The sequence below is a fragment of the Triturus cristatus genome, chromosome 3_2 (genome assembly GCF_964204655.1).
Source record: "Triturus cristatus chromosome 3_2, aTriCri1.1, whole genome shotgun sequence".
NCBI classification, from domain to species: Eukaryota; Metazoa; Chordata; class Amphibia; order Caudata; family Salamandridae; genus Triturus; species Triturus cristatus.
In genome coordinates this window covers 165,076,812-165,101,021 of record NC_140584.1, presented here as the reverse complement: position 1 = coordinate 165,101,021, position 24,210 = coordinate 165,076,812, and the positions used below count along the sequence as shown (strand labels likewise).

At 50.9% G+C, this 24,210-nt stretch overlaps 1 protein-coding gene across 4 annotated transcripts in view; it reads right to left on the bottom strand.

Moving 5' to 3' along the window:
• DSCAML1 (DS cell adhesion molecule like 1) overlaps positions 1-24,210 on the bottom strand; it is a 504,760-nt gene that overhangs the window by 220,973 nt on the left and 259,577 nt on the right. For all 4 annotated transcript variants that reach the window (XM_085647435.1, XM_085647434.1, XM_085647436.1 and 1 more), the window contains exon 4: positions 207-353. In XM_085647435.1, the coding sequence (XP_085503561.1) occupies positions 207-353 (147 nt within the window). The remainder of the gene's footprint in view (positions 1-206; positions 354-24,210) is intronic.

Sequence of the window (24,210 nt, the reverse complement as noted above, 5' to 3'; positions counted from 1 at the left end):
TAAAGCATTGACTATACTGTGATCAGGATACAGTATTGCCACAGAATACTCCACTGCAGTGAGCCCAAATGGCAGCATTACCCTAAAATATCTCATCATAGTGGGCCAAAAGGGCAAATGCCCCCCATTAACCAAGGAAAATCGGATTATAGTGATAAAGCTACTGCATTGTTATAGGAAGGCTGCTCTCTACCAGGTCCTCTTACCTGACACGGAGAGCCGGGCCCCGTTACTCTGTCGGGTCTCCCCACTGTACTTGTGCTTGGTGATACACCGATACGTAGACAAGGCGTCTTCCTTTTGAACGTCGAGTATGTACAATCCTCCGTAGAAAGTAATAAAAAACCTATTTTCTGCAGAAGAAGAAAAAAAAGAGAGAAAAAAGTGTTAATTACAGACTGTGCCAAAAAAACAGACTAGCATGCTTGAGCACAGAATCAGTAACCACACTGGCCATGAGTAGGAACCCTTCGGATCATTAAAGAAATGAAAGTCGTAGGCCAACGTGGCCCAATTTTACACTTTTCACTATTTGTTGTTTTTAAATCTTGCGCTTTACGGCATTTTAAGACACTACTTTTTTAACATAAAGTATTGAACCCGTCCCCATAGATTTTAATTTGGATTTCTTTTTCATTGGACAACGAAAGCAAGCCCGACGCCCTGCTGTTTCATGGAAAATTTGCTAAATGAAGGTTCCTGTATCACTTGTCGTGTTTGTTCTGGATCCTTTGTTGTACCCTTTCAGACCGTTCCAGCCCACATCCAGAATGAAAGGAAATGTGATAAAATCCATAAAAACCTTCGAAGTAGACATTTCAATGGCATTAAATCAGAAGTGAAAATGGCAATTCAATGGGTAGTGATGCTCATCTAAAAAGGAATATTGAACCAATATTGAATTTGTGTAAACAAATAAATAATGTAAGCAAATTTGTATATAATTCTAAGATGCTTTTAAGCATTCCAATGACTATAGTTACATGATTTGGATGTCACTGTGTGCACATATGAATTCCACACAATATTGAGTTCTATAAAGTCCTATTTGCAGTGATCGGCAAGTGAAAGGATATCGGTCACAGAGGATATCTAAAGATAATGGACTGTAGTCTTAAGAATCATGGTGCGGGAAGAAACACATCTGAAAAACCCTTTTATTGTTCATTCACCATCTAAAATCTTTCACATTTTATGGGGGTGCCACAGCACATCCAGTTACTATAGCAAAACACAAAGGCAACACTATTCAATAAGAACCAGGGCAATAAATTATTATCAAAAAACAGTGGTCCTATTGGAATAATAAAAGTATACTTTATGCAAAAATAAGCACAATCGAACGGTGGGATTGTTTGGCGGATGTAGACAGAGAAAGCAACACAAAGTAGTCCAACACAAGCAGTGCCAAAAGGAATAGTAAACTATTACCAATACGGTATGAATCCTCAAACTCCATCATAGTCGGCAGTTGCGCAATTCCTGCAACTGAATAGTCACCCAATATATTTCCTACCCAGTAGTGTCCCCCATATCAATTGGTCCTGATGAGAGCCTGTATCACAAAGGGGGTCCAAACATCTTCGACATTCTTTTGAATTTATCCGACCTCTTTGATTGTTAAAAGTTTTCGAATGTAACGGATATAGGATTATTGCTGTTGGACGTTCGTCAAAATTTGGGAGCCTGTATTTTGCCTTCTTCTGTATTGTATGTATAATTGCATCGTTTGCTCACCTTGTTTTGTTTGGTTCCATTTTCACGTGGGACACTATGCATCTTACTTATTAATATTGTTAAATACAGTTTACTATTCCTTTTGCCACAACCAATGTTGGAATGCTTTGTGTTGCTTTCTCTGTCTACATCCTCCAAACAGTCTCACCACGCAATTATGCTTATTTTTGCATCAAGTATACGTTTATTATTCCGATAGACCACTGTTTTTTTTGAGAATACAGCACATCCAGGGGCGCAACGCAAAATGACAGGGCCTGCTGCAGAATCGGATGATGGTCACCTCAGTTTCCTATATCTTACAGATATTCATTTTTTTTCCGGCTAAATACAGCTCCCCTGGTTGTGGGCCCCCAAGTACCTCATGGGCTGCCAGGGGCTGAGTTGCACCCCTGAGCACACCCAGCACCCCTAGATCCAGTGGCACTTTAGCGTCAAGCCAGTATGAAAAAAAAATTGGAATCAGGGCAAAATGGCTGATAATGTTCCGGGGAAGAATGTGCTAGCGAAAATTCAAAATACAAAATCTATGTTACATGCCTTGATTAATGTTACTGGCATAAAAAGTCATAGACAGCGATCTCAACAAACGAGCCCCCAGATTCCGAAAGAAACTGTGCAGATGGTGTGGAACTTCATTATGGTTTTGAAAAAGTGTTAGGCATTTTTAACGTTTTCTGAAGCAAGCCAATACTCAATTCCCCAAAAGCTAATTTATTATGTAAATCATATATTTATCATAATTCATAAGCAACTGAGAACAACCTAAATGAAGGTACATGTTAGCGTGAGGAGGAAAATCACAATGTTAGAATGGGGAGCATTTCGAGATCGAACCTCAGAGGACAAACAAAGGCCTTCCCAGAGCAAAAACCAAACCAGCATTCGACCCGTGCTCCTACAAATCACCTGCTACATGCTAAGAGGATGGAATACAACTTACCTCCTGGGAGTAGTAGAAGTTGATGTGCACAAAGTTAAAAGTAAAGATCTTTCTAAGATGGCCGACAACTTCCTGCGGAACATGGAGACTGGTACCTCCCACAAACGTCACAGATACCCACAGTACAACAGCAAATTGTACACAGGGGGAGGCACCATTCAAAGCATACAGCTGTTGAATGGATAGATGCCTGTATGTAAAAACACGGTCTCCGTGAATATCTTGTAAATGATGCAAGATGGTAAACATATCTTAACACATAATTCAATACACTTTGTCATGAACCCCTTTAATGTTCTAGATTTGAGAGGTTGGTTTATGAGATTGTATTTATTTGCAGTTAGGTGGAAGATGGTTAAAGCAGTGCTGAGGAGATGACAAGAGTCTTGGTCAATAGGACACAACCAAGGACCGGAGGATAAAGAACATAAAATCCTTTTGCTTGTCTCAGGCTGGTGAAGGAGTGCTATGCATAACTATAAAATCAAGGGCGTGTGGCATCCTGGTCAGGTGCCTTCCCCGCACAGTCCACGGAGTGTAAATCCAGTACAAGGGACTGGCTCTAGAGGGCAGCTGTTATCCACCCTGGAGGACACTGGAAAGAAGCAAGAAGGAATGTACGGTTGTGCCAAGTTCAAAATCACCAGCTCGGGCCAATCAGTGCCAGAGTCCTCTTCCGTTTCTCCAAAGGCGGGGTGAGGCAGGCACAAGGTGGTCAATGGGTCTAAGAGGTGGAGGACCAGGAGAATTGGGATGACCTTCGCTGTTTTGTGTTGGGTCAATGTGCCCTTTGTGCTGGTTTTCACACTCAGCACTGAAACACTACTCACAAGGGCACACAATAGACCTACACTTTTCCATTCTAGGCCGCCATTGGGAGTAGTCCCTTTCTTGCAATAGCAGATCTTCATGTAAAGGCATGTTATGAACTTCACGCTTGCACATGTTAAAAGCACCATATGATTAAGGAGCAGGTGGCACCTTGACTACGTGATGGTATGGGTAGGACACAGGTTCAGAGGTCACGCGTTAAACTAGAGGTTATGCTATGATTTGTGGGCCCGGGGGGTGGGTTTTCACTTGCAGGCAACAGGCAGCCGGGAAATGGGGAGAGGTTGTGCTGGTGAGTTGATGGAAGCGCTGTTCTTCACGAATCCAAAAAACAATAGGGCGGGGTGATCAGGCTGGGCAGGCAGCTGGTGCCCATTACATCTGCATCTACAACTCAGGGTGTGACTGGTCCAATGCTTCCGGTTCGTCCTGCTCTTGCACTGAGTGGGATTTTTTCCTGCCGCATTTCACTTTGAGCATGGGGACCCGGCGATGGGTCACCAAGGCTGCATCAGAGGTGGTTCCTATGAGCATCCGGAGGGCCATAAAGTCTTGGGGGCCTTCAGATTTCACGGGTCTAGAGCGGTTGCCAGAAGAAGCATAGGACATTTCTGCAAAAACTACATAATTAGGCCCTTCGGATAGCAGCAGGTGTCCCTGCTTCACAGGAACAGCAGACCTCCACGGAGATGTAGGCGTTGAGATGTTGGATAAACATCTCGGCAATGAGAAATTCTACAAAGGACTTGATCAAAAGGAAGAACCACTGATCAAAAAACTTGCTGGCATTTCTGCATACGTTTTCGACAGCTACCCATGGCCCATCACAGCGCTGACTCTGAACCAGTTCCCCTGTGACAATGTGTCATAAATCGACAAGAAAACAAAATTGCGACTTAAAAAATTCAAAGTGAATATGGATTAATGAGGCTCAAGTCACGGTATCCAAAAACACCCACTTTGCCTGCCCCTCGGACGCCTCCAGGACCTGAGGGCTGCCTTGTACCACCCCCTCCCCACCCGTCCTATCCTTTTAAATACCGCCTTTGAGCTGATAGCAAGGTGTTTGTTAACTCTGTGCTTAAAAGTGTTCAGCTTATTTTTTTTTATTTGCTTTTATGGTGGTAGGAGGAGGTCGGGTTAGCATTGCTCCTGTTTATTTTAAGTATTTGTGGAGAACTTCACATCTCATAGTTTGACAATTTTGCTCTTAGCATGGACCACTGAAGGGTTTGGCAGTTTTTGGGGACTCATGACAGGGAGGGTTTGCTTATGATCTCTGTCTCTCCAACTAGGACAGCCCAGGCGGCAAAAAGGGGAATGGGTCGGGCTGGGGCATCGACTGACGGTTGCTCGGGAGCCATCCTAAAATGCATGGCCACTGGAGCACGGTGACAAGAGTGTCCCCTTAGTCTAGTACTTCTCAAGTGATGCCAGTGAGTAAATCCTGTCACGCATTTACATCCCATGGCCACTACCTGAAAAAGGCTCTGGGCTAGAGCTATGCTGAGCTCGAGCTTTTTGCTTGTACACATTTCTGATGAAGATATTGTGTGCTGATATTGTCAATTTCCAAGTTTCATGTCAAGCTTAGATTATCTTGTCAGAAGGTAGCTGGCAGAATGTGGATGCCAAACTTACCCCAAAACCCTTTGTAAATAAATATGACTCATACTTTCCTAAATGACTCTTTGAGCTGTCTGTAGGTTTTTGAGGCGGCCGGGGGTCCACAACTTAACGGGTGTGAAAATTGAAAGGAAGAGCTCAAATTGGGTACGTTTTTGGGTTGAATACGATTCATGTGGTCCCCGGGGTAGGTGTTGATGCTGATGCCACCCGGCCTCTACTATACATTATAGTCACAATAACCCTGAGGGCCAGCTCGGTCCAAAAGGGTATCAAAGAAATGGGCTGCTGGTCGCCTGAGGCCTCTGCCCGATTATATCTAGGGGGTGCTTAATTTGTAAAAGAATATGTGCCCGGGCTCTCGTCAGGAGGCTGCTGCAGCTTGCACCACACATTGCCAGTGCCAGTGCTGCCAATGATAGTAACAACAGAACTACTAACCATCACACACCAACAAGTGTGACAGTTCGGACTATTTCAAGCCCCCAAAGCTATAAGAATGGCTTGGGCAGCAGGCAATAATGACTGTCAATGTATATTGAACAAATAATTAACTTTTCTTGTGGTCATTTCTAGATGATTCAGACAGCACCACCTTGTGGCAGGCTGTCACAAGCACCGGTGTGGACAATTAAGTGCTGGTGCTGAGCACCGGAAATCATCTGTTCAAATTAAGCACTGCGGTCTATCATTGCAGTATAGTGCCTGCGTCATAGGCCTCATCGTGGGCACCAAGTCGCGAAGACGAGAGCAGGGGTCTTGCAAAGGCGGGAGCTACGAGGAGACGCATCCTTCTCCCCTCTAAGAGGTGAGGCCTTGGCAGACAGTGGGCGCCTCAAGCTACCAATCCGTTTCTAGGGGTGAGGCAGCAAACCACGACAGGCTCTTTTCCTCTCCAACCAAAGACAAGCGCCGCCTGGAAACAGTGACTTGCTATGCCCACTGCAGAAGAGGGTGGGCACTAGCACACGTGTAGAGACATACGGGCACACGACGTACAAGCATAAACACACACCAACACAAACTAAAGACCCACAAACAAATGCCATATCTCAAGACACACTACCTCTCACATCGATAATTTATCACTCAAGCAGATTTATAGACACGCAAATGCCCATCTCCCACACACCTGAACACACACGCATAGATGCCCTCACGCACACTCACACACTGATCTCTCACAGAAACGTACAGATTCGTTTAACACGCAGAGATCCACACGCACATATCAAACACAGGTGGAACACACAGGCCCAGACACGTTCACACATTCAGAAGCCCTCAAACACACAGACACGTCCATACAAATACAGCGGGTTAGCAGAGAAATAACACACAGATCCATCACACACACACGACACAAATATCTACATAGAGACGCACATGACTTCCCGCACGCCCCCATCCCCCTCCTCCCGCCGACAGATCAACCACTCATGCACCGATCAGACATAGACAGACACCCGGAGAACCGTCACACTAACACACACACACGGTCACACTAACATAAACACACACGTTTACACACAGAGACTGCATACGCACACACAAAGGTACAGACACCAGCACTGGCGTGCGCCCTCCCTTGAGCTCCGTGGAGTACCGGTGCATGGCGGCAGGCCATACTGGAATTTTAAGCATGGGGGCGCAGGATGGGGGCTGGGGGCGGTTTCTATGGTGACAAACAGCTGCTGCCTCTTTGCATATTCCTTCCTGCGAGTGGAGCGCTGGCCTCGTTTTTTTTTTCTCTGCATATTTAATTGCAGGAACATTTTCCGAGGCCTGTGATACTCCCGTGGAAACAAGAGCTCCGAAGCACCGGGGAGACGGCAGCAGAGATCCGAGGATTATCGTGACCCGGAGGGTGCTGGGAGGTGCACTGTCGAATCCCTCCCCTAGGTAGAGGGCAGGTGGTGGGTAGGTTGGGCCACCTGGGAGGTCATGAAAGGGCAACGCAGGAGGGGGCACAAAGTCTTCAGGGGCACAGTGGCACGAAGGCTCTCTTCAGACCCCCACCTCCCGTCTAGTAACCGTGACACACCTAAGACATCCCCCTCCACGCTAGTGAACGTCCTCGTGCCCTCGTCCCCACCTAGAGGCACACAGCGGGGCGTCGCAGCTACCAAGACAGACACACAGACAGTAGTTCCACTAAAAAGCCAGACCCAGGGACAGAGAATCTACTAAAAGCCACATTTAGGGACAGCGACACTACTAAGTACCACACATATGACCCAAGAACCCACTAAGATCCAGGCACCCGGGCAGAAATTCCACAAAGAAGCCACACCCAGGGACAAGGAATCCTGCACGTGGCACCATGGATACAGAATCCTCGAAGTAGTCACATTAAAGAGAAAGACAAGCCGCCATGAGCCACACTAAAGAGACATCAAATCCACTAACAGCCATCAAGATGGGAAGAAAACCCTCTAACGAGCCACACCCAGGACAGAGAACCCAGAAAGAGACATCCACGTTGATAGGTAGTTCTCTAGGAGCCATACTCAGAGACAGAGAACCCAGAAAGAGACATCCACATGGGCAGATCGTTTTCTAGGAGCCACACTCAGAGACAGAGAAGCTACAAAGAGCCACACTCAGGACAGAGAACCCAGAAAAGCCACAACCAGGGCAGAGAACCAAGAAAGAGCCACAGTCCGGACAGAGAACCCAGAAAGAGCCACAGTCCGGACAGAGTACCCTGAAAAGCCACAGTCCGGACAGAGTACCCTGAAAAGCCACAGTCCGGACAGAGAACCCCGAAAAGCCACACCCAGGGCAGAGAACCCAGAAAGAGCCACAGTCCGGACAGAGAACCCAGAAAGAGCCACAGTCCGGACAGAGACCCTGAAAAGCCACACTCCGGACAGAGAACCCAGAAAAGCCACACTCAGGACAGAGAACCCAGAAAAAGCCACACTCAGGTTAGAGAACTGAGAAAAGCCACACTCAGGACAGAGAACCCAGAAAGAGCCACAGTCTGGACAGTGAACCCAGAAAGAACCATCCACATGGACAGGCAATCTCTAGGAGCCATTTTCAGAGACAGATAAGCTACTAAGAGACGCATTTGTGGACAGAGAGTTCCCCAAGAGGTGCACACATGGACAGAGAAGCCACCAAGTTTCAAACACGTCAGAAAATCCATTAAAGGGATATACTCGTAGACAGAGAATCCACTACGAGCCACACCCGGGATAGAGAATCCATTAAAAAACAACAACTCCTTGCTGGGAGAAGGATTCAATCAAACAGACCGGATCTAGCCAGCCTCGATCCAATATAACCCATAATTTAAGAGTGTGTTGATGTACTCCCGGTCCCCCTTAACTCCTCTCTAAACAATACAGACACACAGAATCTACTTTCAAAGCACCCCTTTGATTCTGGTGAACAAGTAAGAGTACCGCAGAAAAGTATAGGGCGCCCAGATTCCAGAAGCACCATGGGACCAAATACACACACATAAAGGAAGGGGCATCACAAACCCAATCAGCACCACAGTAATCCACCAAACAGTCAGACTAACAGCCTGTTGGGGGTTTTCATCCCTATCATCCTGCCCCTTGGACCAAGGTAGTTTTGGGCCTTACGTAAACGAACACGTTGTGGCAGGGGATTAAGTGGTGCACCGGGACTCGCCTAGTCCAAGGTCTGGTTCTGCGTGCGGATCATGGTTTTGTTACGTCTCGGTTAATCTTTCCTTCTTGGGGTTTTATTTCGTTTCTCACCAGCTTGAATTCATCGGGGTCGTCTGGGGGATGCGTCTGGGTTCTGGCGGTGACACAGTCGTCTGGACTTTGGCCTGGACGAGAATGGCCTTCCTCACTCCAACTTCTCCTTGAGCGAGTCTCTCACGTGGCCCCCCCTGGCACCATGAGGGAAGCGGAGTGGTGCTGGCTCCCTCGCGTGAGGGGGGCCTGGACCCTATCCTCGAGCCACGGTGAGCAGCGTTGGGTCACCGTGAGGTGAAGACAACACGCAGGTGTGAGCCGCACGTCGGACGCACGCTCGCGACGGCGCGGCAGCCAGCAAACCGCTCTGTACAGGGACACGTCATAAACAAAACAGTAGCACGGAGGGAGGTAGAACGCTGGCACACATAGAAACACCACGCCCAATAAAAACACACACACACACACAAAAATAGCCACTCACAAGTATCCGCCACGCACGAGAGCAGCCATGCAGATGGCAACGCTACCCGTAGGCACATGACATTTACAGAACGGTTGAATCCACGCGGCCACTGTGACGTCACAGCTACGTCTCTACGTCTTTGCAGAGCTCAAGTCAGATGTCAGAGTCGTATTGTGCCGCCAGACAGCGTCACTGGTATAGCCCCGGCGCTTTGTTAACGAGTCCTACACTTTACCACAAGGCTTCCAGGGCCACAATGCGGGCTCCCGTGGTTCCCTTGTGCAGGCCCCTTGCTGTCTCGCGCTGCCTTCTGACAGGAGTGTAAGTAAGGGTGATATGGGCCCTGGTGCAACCGAAGAAAATGACACCTTTGACTGCTCTTGGCTAGTATAAAATGAAAATTACCAGGGCTTATCGGCCCCTCAGGGCTCTGGGCACAGGTGCCAATGCACCTGCTTCACTAATGGTAGATAGACCCCTGTCGTCTAACCTACCAGTCATGTGCACACTAGAACATACTGTGTAAAGGACAAGGGCACCCAAAAAGAATCGGTCAGGGACCTTGGGAACTAATTAATTACACGAGACAGTGGTCCCTGGAAAGTTAAGTGGTTCGTATGTAATGAATATAGCTTCAATCAGTGCTATATTTACGCCAATATCCAGCCGGAGAGAGGCACTTCTTAATATAAACAATAGTTAACAATGGATCATAAAATGCAAGTCAAATAACAGTGGGATACAAGCCTGCATCCGAAGACCTACATATCAGACAAACAATTAAAGTACAAAAGGCTCAGGCAGTTTGCGGTTGTTTCAATTAGTTAATACTTAAATGGCGAAACAACTAATATGAAAAAGGTCGCCTTCACACAAGATTATATGCAAGATATATTGTGTGTAAGGTTGACAACTGTGTCGACGGCGTTTCGATCCTTATCTGAGGGATATCGGATAATCATCAGGACTAACGAATAAAGTGCCTGTAAACAATTGCCTGTGATTTCACTGTGAGGGCGGGGACCTGAGAGAGACCCTCTAGAAAGGAATAGGCTTGGGCTTGTGGACCTTGTGCAATTGCATGCGATCATGAAAGGGATGTTGAATGGGGACGCGGGTACGATGCTCGGAAGATTGCGGAACCTTTAATAAAGGAAACGTAGGTGAGGCAATGGTCGTCCAAGGTCGGGGTGGGAGGGGCAAGCAAGCCTCAAGTATAGAGTAGTGTGGCGTACGATGGTCACTCTCCCATAGTTACGGTGATGCCGTAGGGCTTCAGATGTCTAAGTGTGTGGATAGAGGATTACTGATCTGAATCCTAATTGGTGGAATAGTAAAATATATTTATAGTGCTATGTGGGCCCAGCCTGTGCCAGAAAGAACTGTGAATATGTATGTCATTAGTTTAAACAACATATTCCACACAGCGTAAGATAGGCTGCCGCACTATTAATGTCCATGGGGTGGGCGCTTGTCACTCAGAGGGAAATGCACTGATTTACACACTTGTATGATTCATTGTTTCTGCATTTTGTGTGTGATGTAAAGCACTCTCACACCTTACAATGGGACGAGTAGCGCTATAAAAGAAATTAAAGTATTGTGAGAGAGCAGCTATGGAGTGATAAGGGGTACCATTGGAGGGTGGGAGTGAGGGAATCCATGGAGGTGGAGGAAACTGTGTGTGGGTGCCAACAAAGATTGCTCCCTCGAGCTGGCCCTGGGAAGAAATGTAGAATCCGTACAATGCCAAGGACAAATGTGTGGTTACTATCATTCCTGGCTATGCAGCTCTGGACTATTTCCAAAGTGGGCACTGTGTCTTAAGCTAGACGACTGATGGACAGAGGATCAAGAGCCGCGGCCACAGTTTTAGGTCCCTGGAAGCCATTTTGAATTGGTCATAAAACACTGAAAATGCGGGTTGCAGGGATATTCTCACTTGGTGTAGGAAACCCAGCTTTAATAGGTGGCATGCTGCGCTACGGCGTGAGGCTGTGCTTGGCAGCACACAATATGTCACTGTGGCACATTGTATGCACTGTTCGTTAACTGTGGATCTCCATGGGAGGCACACGTGTAAATCACATCATGGATCCTCTGGCTTCGGCTGCACCAGCCATGGGGGACAGGTGCGGAATGACAATGGAGCAGGGCGGGGGTGCGATGAGTGATATTCCAGCCAACCGGATTAATATTGAAGGTCGTTGAATAAAATCAGATCTTTCTGCCAGCAGGTGTCTGTGTTTTATGGGAGGCTGGGGATTACCCTGAACCTAGCCGTGCTGCTGAAATAACTCTTCCCCGCTGACACCAGGAGGAGAGGGATCTGTGTTGCCCACCCTGACTCAGGGGGCGGCCGCAGGCCTCTGGCCTCTCCTTATAGGGTTGTCAGTTCGCTCTGTGAGACAATGTGCTTCCAGTCGGAGGTTTTTCTGTTTCAAATCATTGTTATCAGACATGTCAGTCCAATTGGGTCACTGAAAGCAAACCCAGACCACAACTCCTAGAACACATTAGGTTGTCAAGTGAAACCTAGGAGCAGGAATTTGGTGCCTGATGAAAAGAAAGTAGGGGGCAACCTTACCAAGTGACTTCCTGCTTCTCATGTCGTCATATGCTGCCCACGCATTAGAGTAGTGTACGGTTTAAGGGGTAGCAGTGCTAGCTTCTCCTCACATAGGACAGACACAGAAGAAACAGCAGCAGCATGCAAGCTTCCCTCCCACAGGGACAACTGTCAGAGTGGGGGGGCTGCCATCAATGTTACATCACTGAAGTCACAGGGATTGTGAAAATTCCAAGAGTCACAAAAAGACCAAGTATTCACAGGAGAGTGGTAAGGTTGTGGCACGTAGGTGGTGGCGGTGAATTTAGGAGGACGCTGTCACATGCATATTCCTAAAGCATGGTGTGGTGGCACCTGGTCATTTTCCAACGCAATGGCCACAAAATTCGTACTGACATGCGGTTTTACTGATAAAACTAGAGAGCCCACAAATAACGTGTTGAAATTGGGTTTCAGCCAATATTTATCATTTGTTAGTCACCAAGTAAAGTTTCTTCGTTTGTTTTGATCCAATTAAGATCTTCGCTTCCATCACGTTTCATAATTATGAGAAAATATGCTCGATTTGTGCTTTTCTAATTGATGGTATATTTTGGAATATCAGCACAGTTCATTACATGTACTTAAATGTTTTTCTGTGTTACAAAAATAAAATGATCTGCTACAGTCTTTCCTTTGGTACTCCCTGTACCGCAGCAAGATTGTCAGTCAGTATGGGTTACAAAATTCTCCAACTTTGCAGCCACAGAAAGAAAAGTAAACACCCATCTCAATGTTAAAAGAATTAGCAGCAATGTGTCACAAGATTTAGCCTGACATTTGACCTCTGTGCACAGCAAATGTGGCAAGATAAAAACAAACTATGAAGGCATCTTTATTGCTTATTCACCTCCTGAACTCCTGTCCCCACCCCCTTACTTCAAGCACCTATGACCTACACAGGACAAACACAGCAGCAGTGCAAATTTCATTCCTATACAGGACAAACACAGCAGTAGTGCAAGCTTCATTCCCATACAGGACGAACACAGCAGCAGTGCAAGCTTCATGCCTATACAAGACAAACACAGCAGCAGTGCAAGCTTCATTCCCATACAGGACAAACACAGCAGCAGTGCAAGCTTCATTCCCATACAGGACAAACACAGCAGCAGTGCAAGCTTCATTCCCATCTACGGCAAACACAGTAGAAACAGCAACAGCGGTACAAGCTTTGCTCATGCAAAGACTGCATATATCACTATGCATTCCGATTTAGGCAGGAACTCACAATTTTTAAACAAAGCTTTCACCCATTTCTTTTGCTTGCTAATGCAGAAATTAAATTCCCCTCATTTTTATTTCCAAATCTCCCTATTACCTATTTGCAAAATGTAGGCATGCGGGTAAGTGATAGAGACAGATGCAGCACAGACAGCAGCAGTGCAGGCATCCTCTCCACTAGAACAGGTATAGCCCAGGCAGGCAGCAGCAGTGCAGGTTTTTTCTCACATGCAGACAGTTAAACAGAGACAATAGCAGTGCATGCTTCTTTCCCACACACAAACACAGCAGCACTGCAATATTCCCTAAGAGACACACCGGTACGGCCCAAGCAGCAGCACTGCAAGCTTCCCTCACACACAGCAGCAGTGCAGTATTCACCGGAGACACCGGTGTGACACTGGCAGCAGTATTACAAGCTTGTTTCACACACACAGCAGCAGCAGCAGCGCAATATTCCCTAAGAGACACACCGGTACGGCACAGGCAGCAGCACTGCAAGCTTCCTTCACACACAGCAGCAGCAGCAGTGCAATATTCCTGATGAGACACACTGGTGTAGCACTGGCAGCAGCATTGCAAGCTTACCTCACACACACACACCCACCCAGCAGAGCACAATATTGCCTAGAAGACACCCCGGTACGGACCACGCAGCAGCACTGCAAGCTTCCCTCACATGCAGCAGCAGCAGCAGTGCAATATTCCTAGGAGACACCGGTGTGGCACGGGCAGCAGCATTACAAGCTTCCCTTACACACACACAGCAGCACAATATTCCCTAAGAGACACACCGGTACGGCCCACACAGCAGCAATGCAAGCTTTCCTCTCACATATCAGCACAATGTTCCTGATGAGAGGCACTGGTGTGGGACTGGCAGCAGCATTGCAAGCTTCCCTCACACACACAGCAGCAGTATAATATTACCTAGGAGGCACACTGGTGTGGCACTGGCGGCAGCAGCATTGCAAGCTTCCCTCACACACACAGCAGCAGTGCAATATTCCCTAGGAGGCACACTGGTGTGGCACTGGCAGCAGCATTCCAAGCTTCCCTCACACACACACACAGCAGCAGCGCAATATTCCCTAGTAGACACATCAGTACGGCACAGGCGGCAGCATTCCAAGCTTCCCTCTCACACACACACACACACACAGCAGCGCCACAGCAAGCTTCTTACGGGCACGCGCAGAACCAACCACATCAGGGGGGGTAGCACTGCAAGATCCCCTGACTTCACTGTTGCAATAAAGGTACGACCCCTTTAAACTACAGAGTAATCTCTCACAGGTGAGAGTCGAGGCCTTCCATGGGCGAGTCTCTGCCTGATGAACCCGGAGGTGTTTTCATTATTGCATTCTCCAGGATATGTGGCAGTGATCTCTCTCTCTCTGTAAAGTGTTACAGGCTCCTCAGGAATAGCAAACGCTTTTTTATTGACTGCGGATGCAAAGCAAAGGTATACGTGACACCGTGTTAGGGCCAATCTGAAGAACTGAGGGTGTCATAAGTAGAGGGGGAGGGGCTGGGCATGCGAAAAGAGGAAGCAGGGGCTGATGGGCAGTGTGAGCCTGTGTGGAGCCTCGTGCGCTCGGGCTGGCGGTGCGAGGAACCGGGGGCACAGGGACCGTGCGAGGAGCCGGGGGCAAATGGACACTGCGAGGGGCACAGGGACAGTGGGAGGGGCACAGAGACAGTGGGAGGGGCACAGAGACAGTGGGAGGGGCACTGTGAGGAGCCGGGGGCACAGAGACAGAGTGATGGGCACATGGACACTGCGAGGGGCACAGGGACAGTGGGAGGGGCACGGGGACAGTGTGATGGGCACAGGGACAGTGTGATGGGCACAGGGACAGTGTGAGGGGCACAGGGACAGCGTGAGGGACACTGCGAGGAGCCGGGGGCACAGAGACAGAGTGATGGGCACATGGACACTGCGAGGGGCACAGGGACAGTGTGAGGGGCACAGGGACAGTGTGAGGGGCACAGGGACAGTGTGAGGGGCACGGAGACGCTGCGAGGAGCCGGGGGCACAGGGACAGTGTGAGGGGCACAGGGACAGTGTGAGGGGCACAGAGACGCTGCGAGGAGCCGGGGGCACGGGGACAGTGTGAGGGGCACATGGGCACTGAGAGGGGAACAGGGACAGTGTGAGGGGCACGGAGACGCTGCGAGGAGCCGGGGGCACAGGGACAGTGTGAGGGGCACCGGGACAGTGTGAGGGGCACGGAGACGCTGCGAGGAGCCGGGGGCACAGAGACAGAGTGAGGGGCACATGGGCACTGAGAGGGGCACAGGGACAGTGGGAGGGGCACAGGGACAGCGCAAGGAAACGTGGGCACGAGGACAGAGTGGGGAGTTGGGGCACATGGACAAGGAAATGAGCTGGGGGGGGGGGGGTCATAACACAAGCCCCTGTGGCGCAACGGGAGGCACCCCTTCGGGAGCGTCCAACTCTTCAAGGGGCCCCTTTCAGGCTAATGTGTTTCTTTGAGGTATGGGAGACTCAGGCGCCCCTCATCACAATCTGCAGAGGCCCATCATCTTGCGTTATTCCACTGCAGTGTGAGGCGCTTGTGGTCATTGATATTGGTGTGAGCATCTTTGCGAGTCCCAAATAGGCAGCTTGAGACAGTGACCTCAGCGTGAGGGGCTTTGTGTGAGACAGACAGCTAGAGGATGTTAGAACACGTGGCCAGAAAGTATGAGGAGCTGCCAGTGTGACTGGCAGAGAGTGGGTGAGCATGGGTTGGGGCAACCTTGGTTGACAAAGGCATCGGAGGGGGTAAAGTGGAAGTGAGGGTACGTAATAGGCATGCTGTGGATGGTTGTTGGAACTGCCACTTCTGGGAGGCATAACCTACCACTGCCGTCAGGGGCGGGTGATTACAGCCACTGTACAATCTGTGCTCACCCTTGGGTAGCGTGGCACTGAGCAGTCAGGCTTACCACAGAGGCAATGTGTAAAGCATTGGCACTGCACTTACTCACGATAAATACACCGAGCATTACAAATGGACTTTACATGTGATGTATTTAAATAACGTTTGTAATCAACACACACAATAATCAACACAACATAAGCATCATGTATTTATGGCCATAAATCACATTGGGAATTATTACTAGCAGCACTAGGCCCATCAGTGTTCAAATGACATCAGTAGGATGTACCCTTGGAAAGGTCCAAATCGACGGCCCACCCAGCACCCTTAAGCAGTGTCATACGTTGTCCAACCCACGCCAACTCTACCTATTCTTATAATTCAAAACCACACAGTTATATGATGCACCATGGGTCACTACGACAGTAGAAATATGTACATACCACAAATTATACCACTTTTTAGCAGCACAGCAGGCCGAGCGGGTAAAACCAATTTCAGACTTAATACTATTCTGGCAAGGTTTCAACGCATCAGGCAAACCGCCATCCAGTATTGTGAATCACGGGCGGTTCCCCACTGTCATTTCCATATATACACTCACTTTGCACTGCTACGCGGTGCAACGGATATCAGACAAGTCCGTACGGAAGCGCTTGCACACGTACACACACAGCACCCTAATGCGGTGCACTGATACCCAGCAGGTCAATGGGTTACACACTGCAGACCCCGTGACCCCAAGCCTCCACTGCCCTCAAACTCACCGTCTATCATACACCCACAAATTGGAGACACCCACTCATCCCCCCGGGCACTAGGCCACATGCATCTGAAGTCACTCTTAGTCAGGGTCTCAGGAAGCTGGTGGGGGTAGGTAGCAAGGTCAATTAGGAGGCAGTCGTCAAAGGGGGTTTGGCAGCCACTCGAGAAGTTCACCCACAGGATATGGAGCAGACATGGGCTGAGGGCAAAAGATAGTCACCCCCCCCCCCGCACAGAAAGGGTCACACAGTCACTTGACCCACTTACGATCGTGGTCCGAAGTGTTCCTTCAGCCCAATCAGTCACTCTCACCACCCAGGTCTGAGCCGGGCAATGCTACCTGGCCACATGGTGTCGTCGGGGAAGGACGGGTGAAGAGAGGGCAGATGGTCCATCGTACTGAGGGCCAAGTAAGGGAACAGTAGATGAATGGCGTTCCGGTCACACACAACAAAGAGTTGCAAAATCCGTACCTCCTTGGAAATGAAGCACAACGTCTGGTCACGTCTATATTGGTCGCACCAGACAGTTGCGGTCACACACCCAGGCGTAAGTTGAGCAATGATTCACAAAGTAGAATGAGGCACTACTATGGGTATTCCCCCACCTGGAGGGTCGGAAACTGTGAATTGGATACCGCATACAATCAGCATGCAGTTGGCGTGTTGTACGAGAGCGATGCAGCATGATCGACGGACCAGGACACTTGAGTCCCGCAACTGGTGAATCCGCTTACCACCCACAAGACGGTTATGTGAGTCAAGGTCCCCAGAATGAGGGGGCCACAAGTCTTAGATGTGGGCCAGACTTAGGGCTCCATACAAGGATCTCTGGTCTCCAGGTACAGTTATTCGTACCATGCCCACAATGCGCTGCCAGTTGGAATCCAGCAGACAATGTGGGCACTTGAGAGAGCACCATGCTTCAGGTGTCACTGGTAGATGGTGTGGGTCCCTCTTAGGGGATCTTTGATGTCCCTGAGACCTTCGAGAGAACAGGGGGCAAGCTTGACAAGCACTTGGAGAGCACACTATTGGGTGCCACACAGCAGCAGGTAGTCAGCCCAGGCCAGCCACTATTCAGAAAGGGCATACAGTACCTTTCAATGGCAGTTATCCTCCTTGTGCACAACACAGTCCTCTGGCAATTCGCACCACCTAGTCCAGGTTCCCTGGTCCTACGTCCTCATAAGCATATCTCAACCCATGCTTGTTGGACAGGCCACACGAAGGGCTTGCTCCCTCCCCGCACGATAGGGCCCAAGCCCCGGCCCGCCAGGCGTGACCCACAAGAATCACCCGCACCCCGTCTCCCGACGGAACTCCTGCCCCCGGACCTCCATGTATCCCGGGACCGAGCCACCACCGGCTCCCCCGGCCGGATCAAGCCGCCATCTTGGGCCCTGCGCCACGAGGCCGCGTGGCCTCCACCTGACCCTAACCCTGGGCCTGGCCGGCCCCGACATCCCGGCACCACCATCCACCCAGGAGGTGAGCGGACCACTTGGCAGGTCAATGGGAGAACGAAGCGTCAAGGGCTCTCCCCCGCCAGGTGCCGATCGCCTCCAGCTCCCCCAGGCGCTGGCTCCACCCCCTGCTGGGTGTCTGGACACCTTCATCCCGGACCCTCCGACCTCCAAGCGCGAGGGTCCGGACATCAAAGGGCGCCAGACCTATAACTAGGGCAGCTCCGGAGCAGGACGGCAGTTGTATCCTGGAGTCGAGAGACACCGAGAGAACTCAGCCTTGACGGACTACTGGCGCTGCCGTAGCCCTACCTTGTGAACTATCGTCCTGCCTGCTGGCGCTGCCGCGGCCTTCTGCAACATCCATCCTCGTCGGGACCTGCTGGCGCTGCCGCGGCCCGTTGTAACGACCATCTTCACCGGGACCTGCTGGCGCTGCCGCGGACGGTGTATCGACCATCTTCACCGGGACCTGCTGGCGCTGCCGCGGACCGTATATCGACCATCTTCACCGGGACCTACTGGCGCTGCCGGGGCCCGTCCCAGCTAGAACACCAAGCTCGAGGATTGTGAGCTATCCACCATACCATCTCAACTACCAGACTGGTAACCAGACTGTCCCGCTACCCCCTTTTCCCCATCTTGAGAGACTTGAATCGAGGGGACCCCTGAGTCCAGACCTCCTTGTACCATTTCATCGTACCTTAAGAAATTGCCTATAAAGAACGCTAAATCTTCTCCTTGTGTGGTGTCTGTCTGTGGGGGGGGAAGTTATTTGTCTGTACGATCGCTGGAGACGGCTCTCCCCGGAGACCTCTCCCCTTGTCCTCGGCCGACCCTCCCGGTCCGTCTAACAATGCTGAAGTATGGCACCAGCAGATATACTGGAGTGTGCTTTTGAATTTGGGGGTGGTTCTAAGGGTCTGCCTTTGAACCACAGATGTCTCCCTTAAATGACAGTCCTGTCTGCCATGAGGCCATGGAATGTAGATCTTTATCTTTAGTGGGGCCGTGATCTGGCTCTAGAGGCTAAGTGGAAAAACCTCTGCCTCAACTCTCTCTAGCCGACCCACAAATGGTCTGTTGTTCCAGTTGCATGCTCAGTGTTTTACAGCCGTTGTCTGGGAATGCCCAAATGTGCTCCCCCAACCTCCTGTGTGGACTGGAGCCAAGCACCGAGGCACACCTAGAGTTAAAAGCACAGAAATGTCCACTTTCTCGTAGTGTCATGTCTGTGTGAATGACAACAAAGCCACCTTTGCCATTGGCAAGGGGTTGTCGCTGCAAATCCAATGATATGAAACATCATGAGGCTGGTTCACTGCAATCCACTATTGCAGCCTAAAGTGATTTCAAACATTTCCCCATGTTAGCCTATGGGAAGAGCAAACCTCATAGGCAATGAAAACACGCATGGGTATTTCTCAATACCTGGGTAGGGGGACACACATGTACCTGCCCTGCCTTTCATCTTCCACTCGCTTCACCCCTTAAGATGTACCCTCAGGGTACTCGGGTGGAGGTGAAATGTCCACTCAGGATAGGTACTAACTTAAACAGGCCGGTCTGAGTAAACACATAATTGTGTGCATCAGACGGCAAATGGCAGCCTGGGCACGCATTTAAGAGCACCATATGTGCAAGCTGCATACCAGCTTGCAATGGCAGGATGGACACGTCTTTAAGAGCACCATCGATGCAAAGCACACACCAGCCCTCAATGGCAGGCCAAAGACACACAAATGATGGACATAATGCGGAACAAATCAAACATTCACCCCAAGTCTTGATCTGAGTTAAATCCATTGTTTAACATTTTGCTCACAAAACCACCCCAGTTTAGACCCAGCCATATGCAAATCAGACTTGACGCTGCTCCTCATGGGAATAGTCCAACCCGAGCTGCCGGGCCCTCCCTGGACCACAAACAAGCATCCTAGGACCGGTTTCAGGGTATCACCCCTCATCAGCCAGACTAGCTTGAATCCAGTGGTACAGTCATCCCAATGGTAGGCTGGACACGTATTTAGGAGCACCCTCGATGGAAGGTGCATACCAGCCTGCAATGGCAGGCCGGGCAAGTATTTAGGCGCATCCATGGTACGAGTGCACACACCAGCCTGCAATGGCAGGCCGGACCCAAGTCTTAAAACATTATCGGTGCGAGAGTGCACCCACCTGCCAGCCATGGCAGACTTGACCGATGTTTTAGAAACCTTAGGGGAGTCCCACTCCTTAACATGTGTAGGAAGGGCACACACACTTTTACACTGCACTTATAGTGGGAACGTGCCCTAAGGCCTTAACCAGAGAATTGGCCACACCAGGAAAGTGTCCCTTAGGGAGTGCCGCCGACCATCTAGGTAGGGAAAACCGACATGGGGGCTCATCCTTACCCGGGCAGTGCATACGCCGATGTACCTACTTGGCTACTCACCTACCCCGGTTTGGTGGTAGTGAACAGCCCCCTTAGGGTTGGCCACAGATTGGGACCAGCCACCCTGAGTATGAGACATTTTTGAAAGGCTACTCAGGTGATTGGCACAATCAGAGCGACATCCCTCTAAGTAGACAGTGTCACACCCGCCCTGAGTTTGTGGTGTACCTTTTTACAGGGCATTCACAGGTATGATACCTAACCCCATCCAATAGGCACCTTATCCTGACAGGTGCAGGAAAGGCGTTCGCACTTTCCCACTGCACTACAGTGGGGGGTGTTGCCCAGAGACCTAGGGTCAGGAAAAGAGAGTTGGCAAAAACCAGTTGGACATAAAGAAAAATGTTTTAGGGAAATCTCCCTAAGAAGGGCCATGTCCAACAGTGGTAGAAACAGGGTGGGTTAGAAGAGGTCGCAAGGGTTAGTTGGACGTGGGGTTGACTTGGTGTGAGGGTGGTGATGAAAGAAGTCTGTGAGTGGATAGTGGTGCAGATGGAGTAAGTGGTGTAGGTGGGTTGCTTGTGTTCTGGTTCAGGAAGGGCCTGGTCTGGCAGTTTGGGCGGGACTGTTCTTATTGAAGCAGGGTCAAGGCTGATTTGCCTATGACTGGGTCCAAAATGAGTTGGCATGGTGCGCAAAAAACAATGGACTGGGATATGACTCTGAGTAATTAACGGTGGCTGAAATAAATTTGAGCATTCCATCCATCACTTTTTGTATACTTTAGTGTGTTGCCCTAGGTGGGGTGGGTATGCCCAGACGTGTGGGTATGCCCAGGCGTGGTACCCGTACAAACTGGGTCACTGGAAAGAAACTCTACATGGCAGATGAGCCCAAACTAGGTGGAAACCGGTCCTGGGTTTCCTATGTTCAAGGAGGACCTGGCCTAGCAGTTCGGCCTGGACTGTTCCCACTGGAGCAGGGTCAAGACAGATTTGCATATGGCTGGGTCAAAACTGAGGTGGCATGGTGTGCAAAATAATGATGGATTGGGATGCCGCCCAAGTAATTATCAGTGGCTGAAAATGAATGCAAGCATTCCATTCATCACTTTTTTGTATACTTCGAATGGATGGTGGCCGGTTGGTTGTGGTGGTTGGTTTGTTGGAAGGATGTGAGGGTGAGGTTTCTTTTCTCAGTGTTTTGTCATTCAAAAGGGATTTGTAAGACACACTCCATAGGCTCCGCACTCTGTTCCCGGGCTCCGTTGTCCAGTTGAAGTAGTTGCTATGCCACTATTGGTTGTTCACCATCAAACCCCTGAGGACTCCCATCCCATAAGAAAAATGGCAATCAATAACAGCGAACAGCTGCTGCTCCATCCAATATCGATTTATAAACACAATGAGCTCCGGCGTGCAAGAGTGGGCGGCCGGCAGTTCATCAGACTAATGAGACGGCGCCGCCCCGGCCAAGAGGGCTAATGACCGACAACAGTAGCCAATGGGACAGTGTAGGGTTCAAGAAGGCCAGGGCACAAGGAGGATAAAAGATAGTAAATAGGGCCAACCTGAAGCCTGAATGGGGCGCAATGGATGTCAATGAGGGGTAATGTTTACTAGAGGGAGTGGCTAAGGCTAATCAGGAGCCAATCAGGGCCAGCAGTAGAGAGTGGGGCAAACTAGGGCCCATGGGAAGCTACTGAAAGCGAACATTTGTCAAGAGGGAATGCCCGGAGATAAAATGGAGCCAAAGAGTGCAATGGTAGCCAATAGAGGCCACCAGAGGATCTTGGGACTTCGATTTGGAGGTGCCTTGGCAGAGCCGGGGCGTATGCTAAGCTGTGGGCTATCAGAGGGTGCTGCAAGCTAGTACGCACATTTCTATGTACGTCGCAGTACAGCAGGAGGGGATGCATGTTAGGATAGGGGTGCACTGGAAGAGCTGTGTGTGGCTCCCAACAGCAGGCAGTCCAGAATAAGACCAAGGTGCACTGGAGGAGCTGTGTGTGGGTCCCAGAGATGGACCAGCAGGAGGCGCTGCAGGTCAGGACTGAGGTGCACAGGAGGAGCTGTGTGTGAGTACCAGCGATGGTACAGCAAGAGGCGCTGGAAAGCAGGACTGAGGTGCACTGGGGGAGCTGTGTGTGGGTCCCAGTGATGGACCAGTAGGAGGCGCTGGAGGGCAGGCCTGAGGTGCACTGGGGGAGCTGCGTGCAGGTCCCAGTGATGGAGTAAGAGGAGGCACTGCTGGTCAGGACTGAGGTGCACTGGAGGAACTGAGTGCGAGTCCTAGTGATGGACCAGCGGGAGGCGCTGCAGGTCAGGACTGAGGTGCACTGGAGGAGATGCGTGCGGGTCCCAGTGATGGACCAGCGGGAGGCGCTGCAGGTCAGGACTGAGGTGCACTGGAAGAGCTGCATGCGGGTCCCAGTGATGGACCAGCGGGAGGCGGTGGAGGGCAGGACTGAGGTGCACTGGAGGAGCTGCGTGCGGATCCCAGTGATGGACCAGCAGGAGGCGATGGAGGGCAGGACTGAGGTGCACTGGAGGAGCTGCGTGCGGGTCCCAGTGATGGACCAGCAGGAGGCGCTGGGGGGCAGGCATGAGGAGCACTGGAGGAGCTGTGTGTGGGTCACAGTGAAGGACCAGCGGGAGGCGCTGCAGGCCAGGACTGAGGTGCACTGGAAGAGCTGTGAGTGGGTCCCAGTGATGGAACAGCAGGAGGCGCTGGAGGGCAGGACTGGGGCGCACTGGGAGAGCTGTGAGTGGGTCCCAGTGACGGAACACAGGCGGCGCTGGAGGGCAGGACTGAGGTGCACTGGGGGAGCTGCGTGCGGGTCCCAGTGATGGACCAGCAGGAGGTGCTGGAGGGCAGGACTGAGGTGCACTGGGAGAGCTGCGTGCGGGTCCCAGTGATGGACCAGCGGAAGGCGCTGGGGGGCAGGCATGAGGAGCACTGTCTGGAGGAGCTGTGTGTGGGTCACAGTGATGGACCAGCGGGAGGCGCTGCAGGTCAGGACTGAGGTGCACTGGAGAAGCTGCGTGCGGGTCCCAGTGATGGACCAGTGGGAGGCGCTGGGGGGCAGGCATGAAGAGCACTGGAGGAGCTGTGTGTGGGTACAGTGATGGACCAGCGGGAGGTGCTGGAGGGCAGGACTGAGGTGCACTGGGGAGCTGCGTGCGGGTCCCAGTGATGGACCAGCAGGAGGCGCTGTCGGGCAGGACTGAGGTGCACTGGAGGAGCTGCGTGCGGGTCCCAGTGATGGACCAGCGGGAGGCGCTGGGGGGCAGGACTGAGGTGCACTGGAGGAGCTGCGTGCGGGTCCCAGTGATGCACCAGCAGGAGGTGCTGGGGGGCAGGCATGAGGAGCACTGGAGGAGCTGCTGCGGGTCCCAGTGATGGACCAGCAGGAGGCGCTGGAGGGCAGGACTGAGGTGCACTGGGGAGCTGCGTGCGGGTCCCAGTGATGGACCAGCAGGAGGTGCTGGAGGGCAGGACTGAGGTGCACTGGAGGAGCTGCGTGCGGGTCCCAGTGATGGACCAGCGGGAGGCGCTGGGGGGCAGGACTGAGGTGCACTGGAGGAGCTGCGTGCG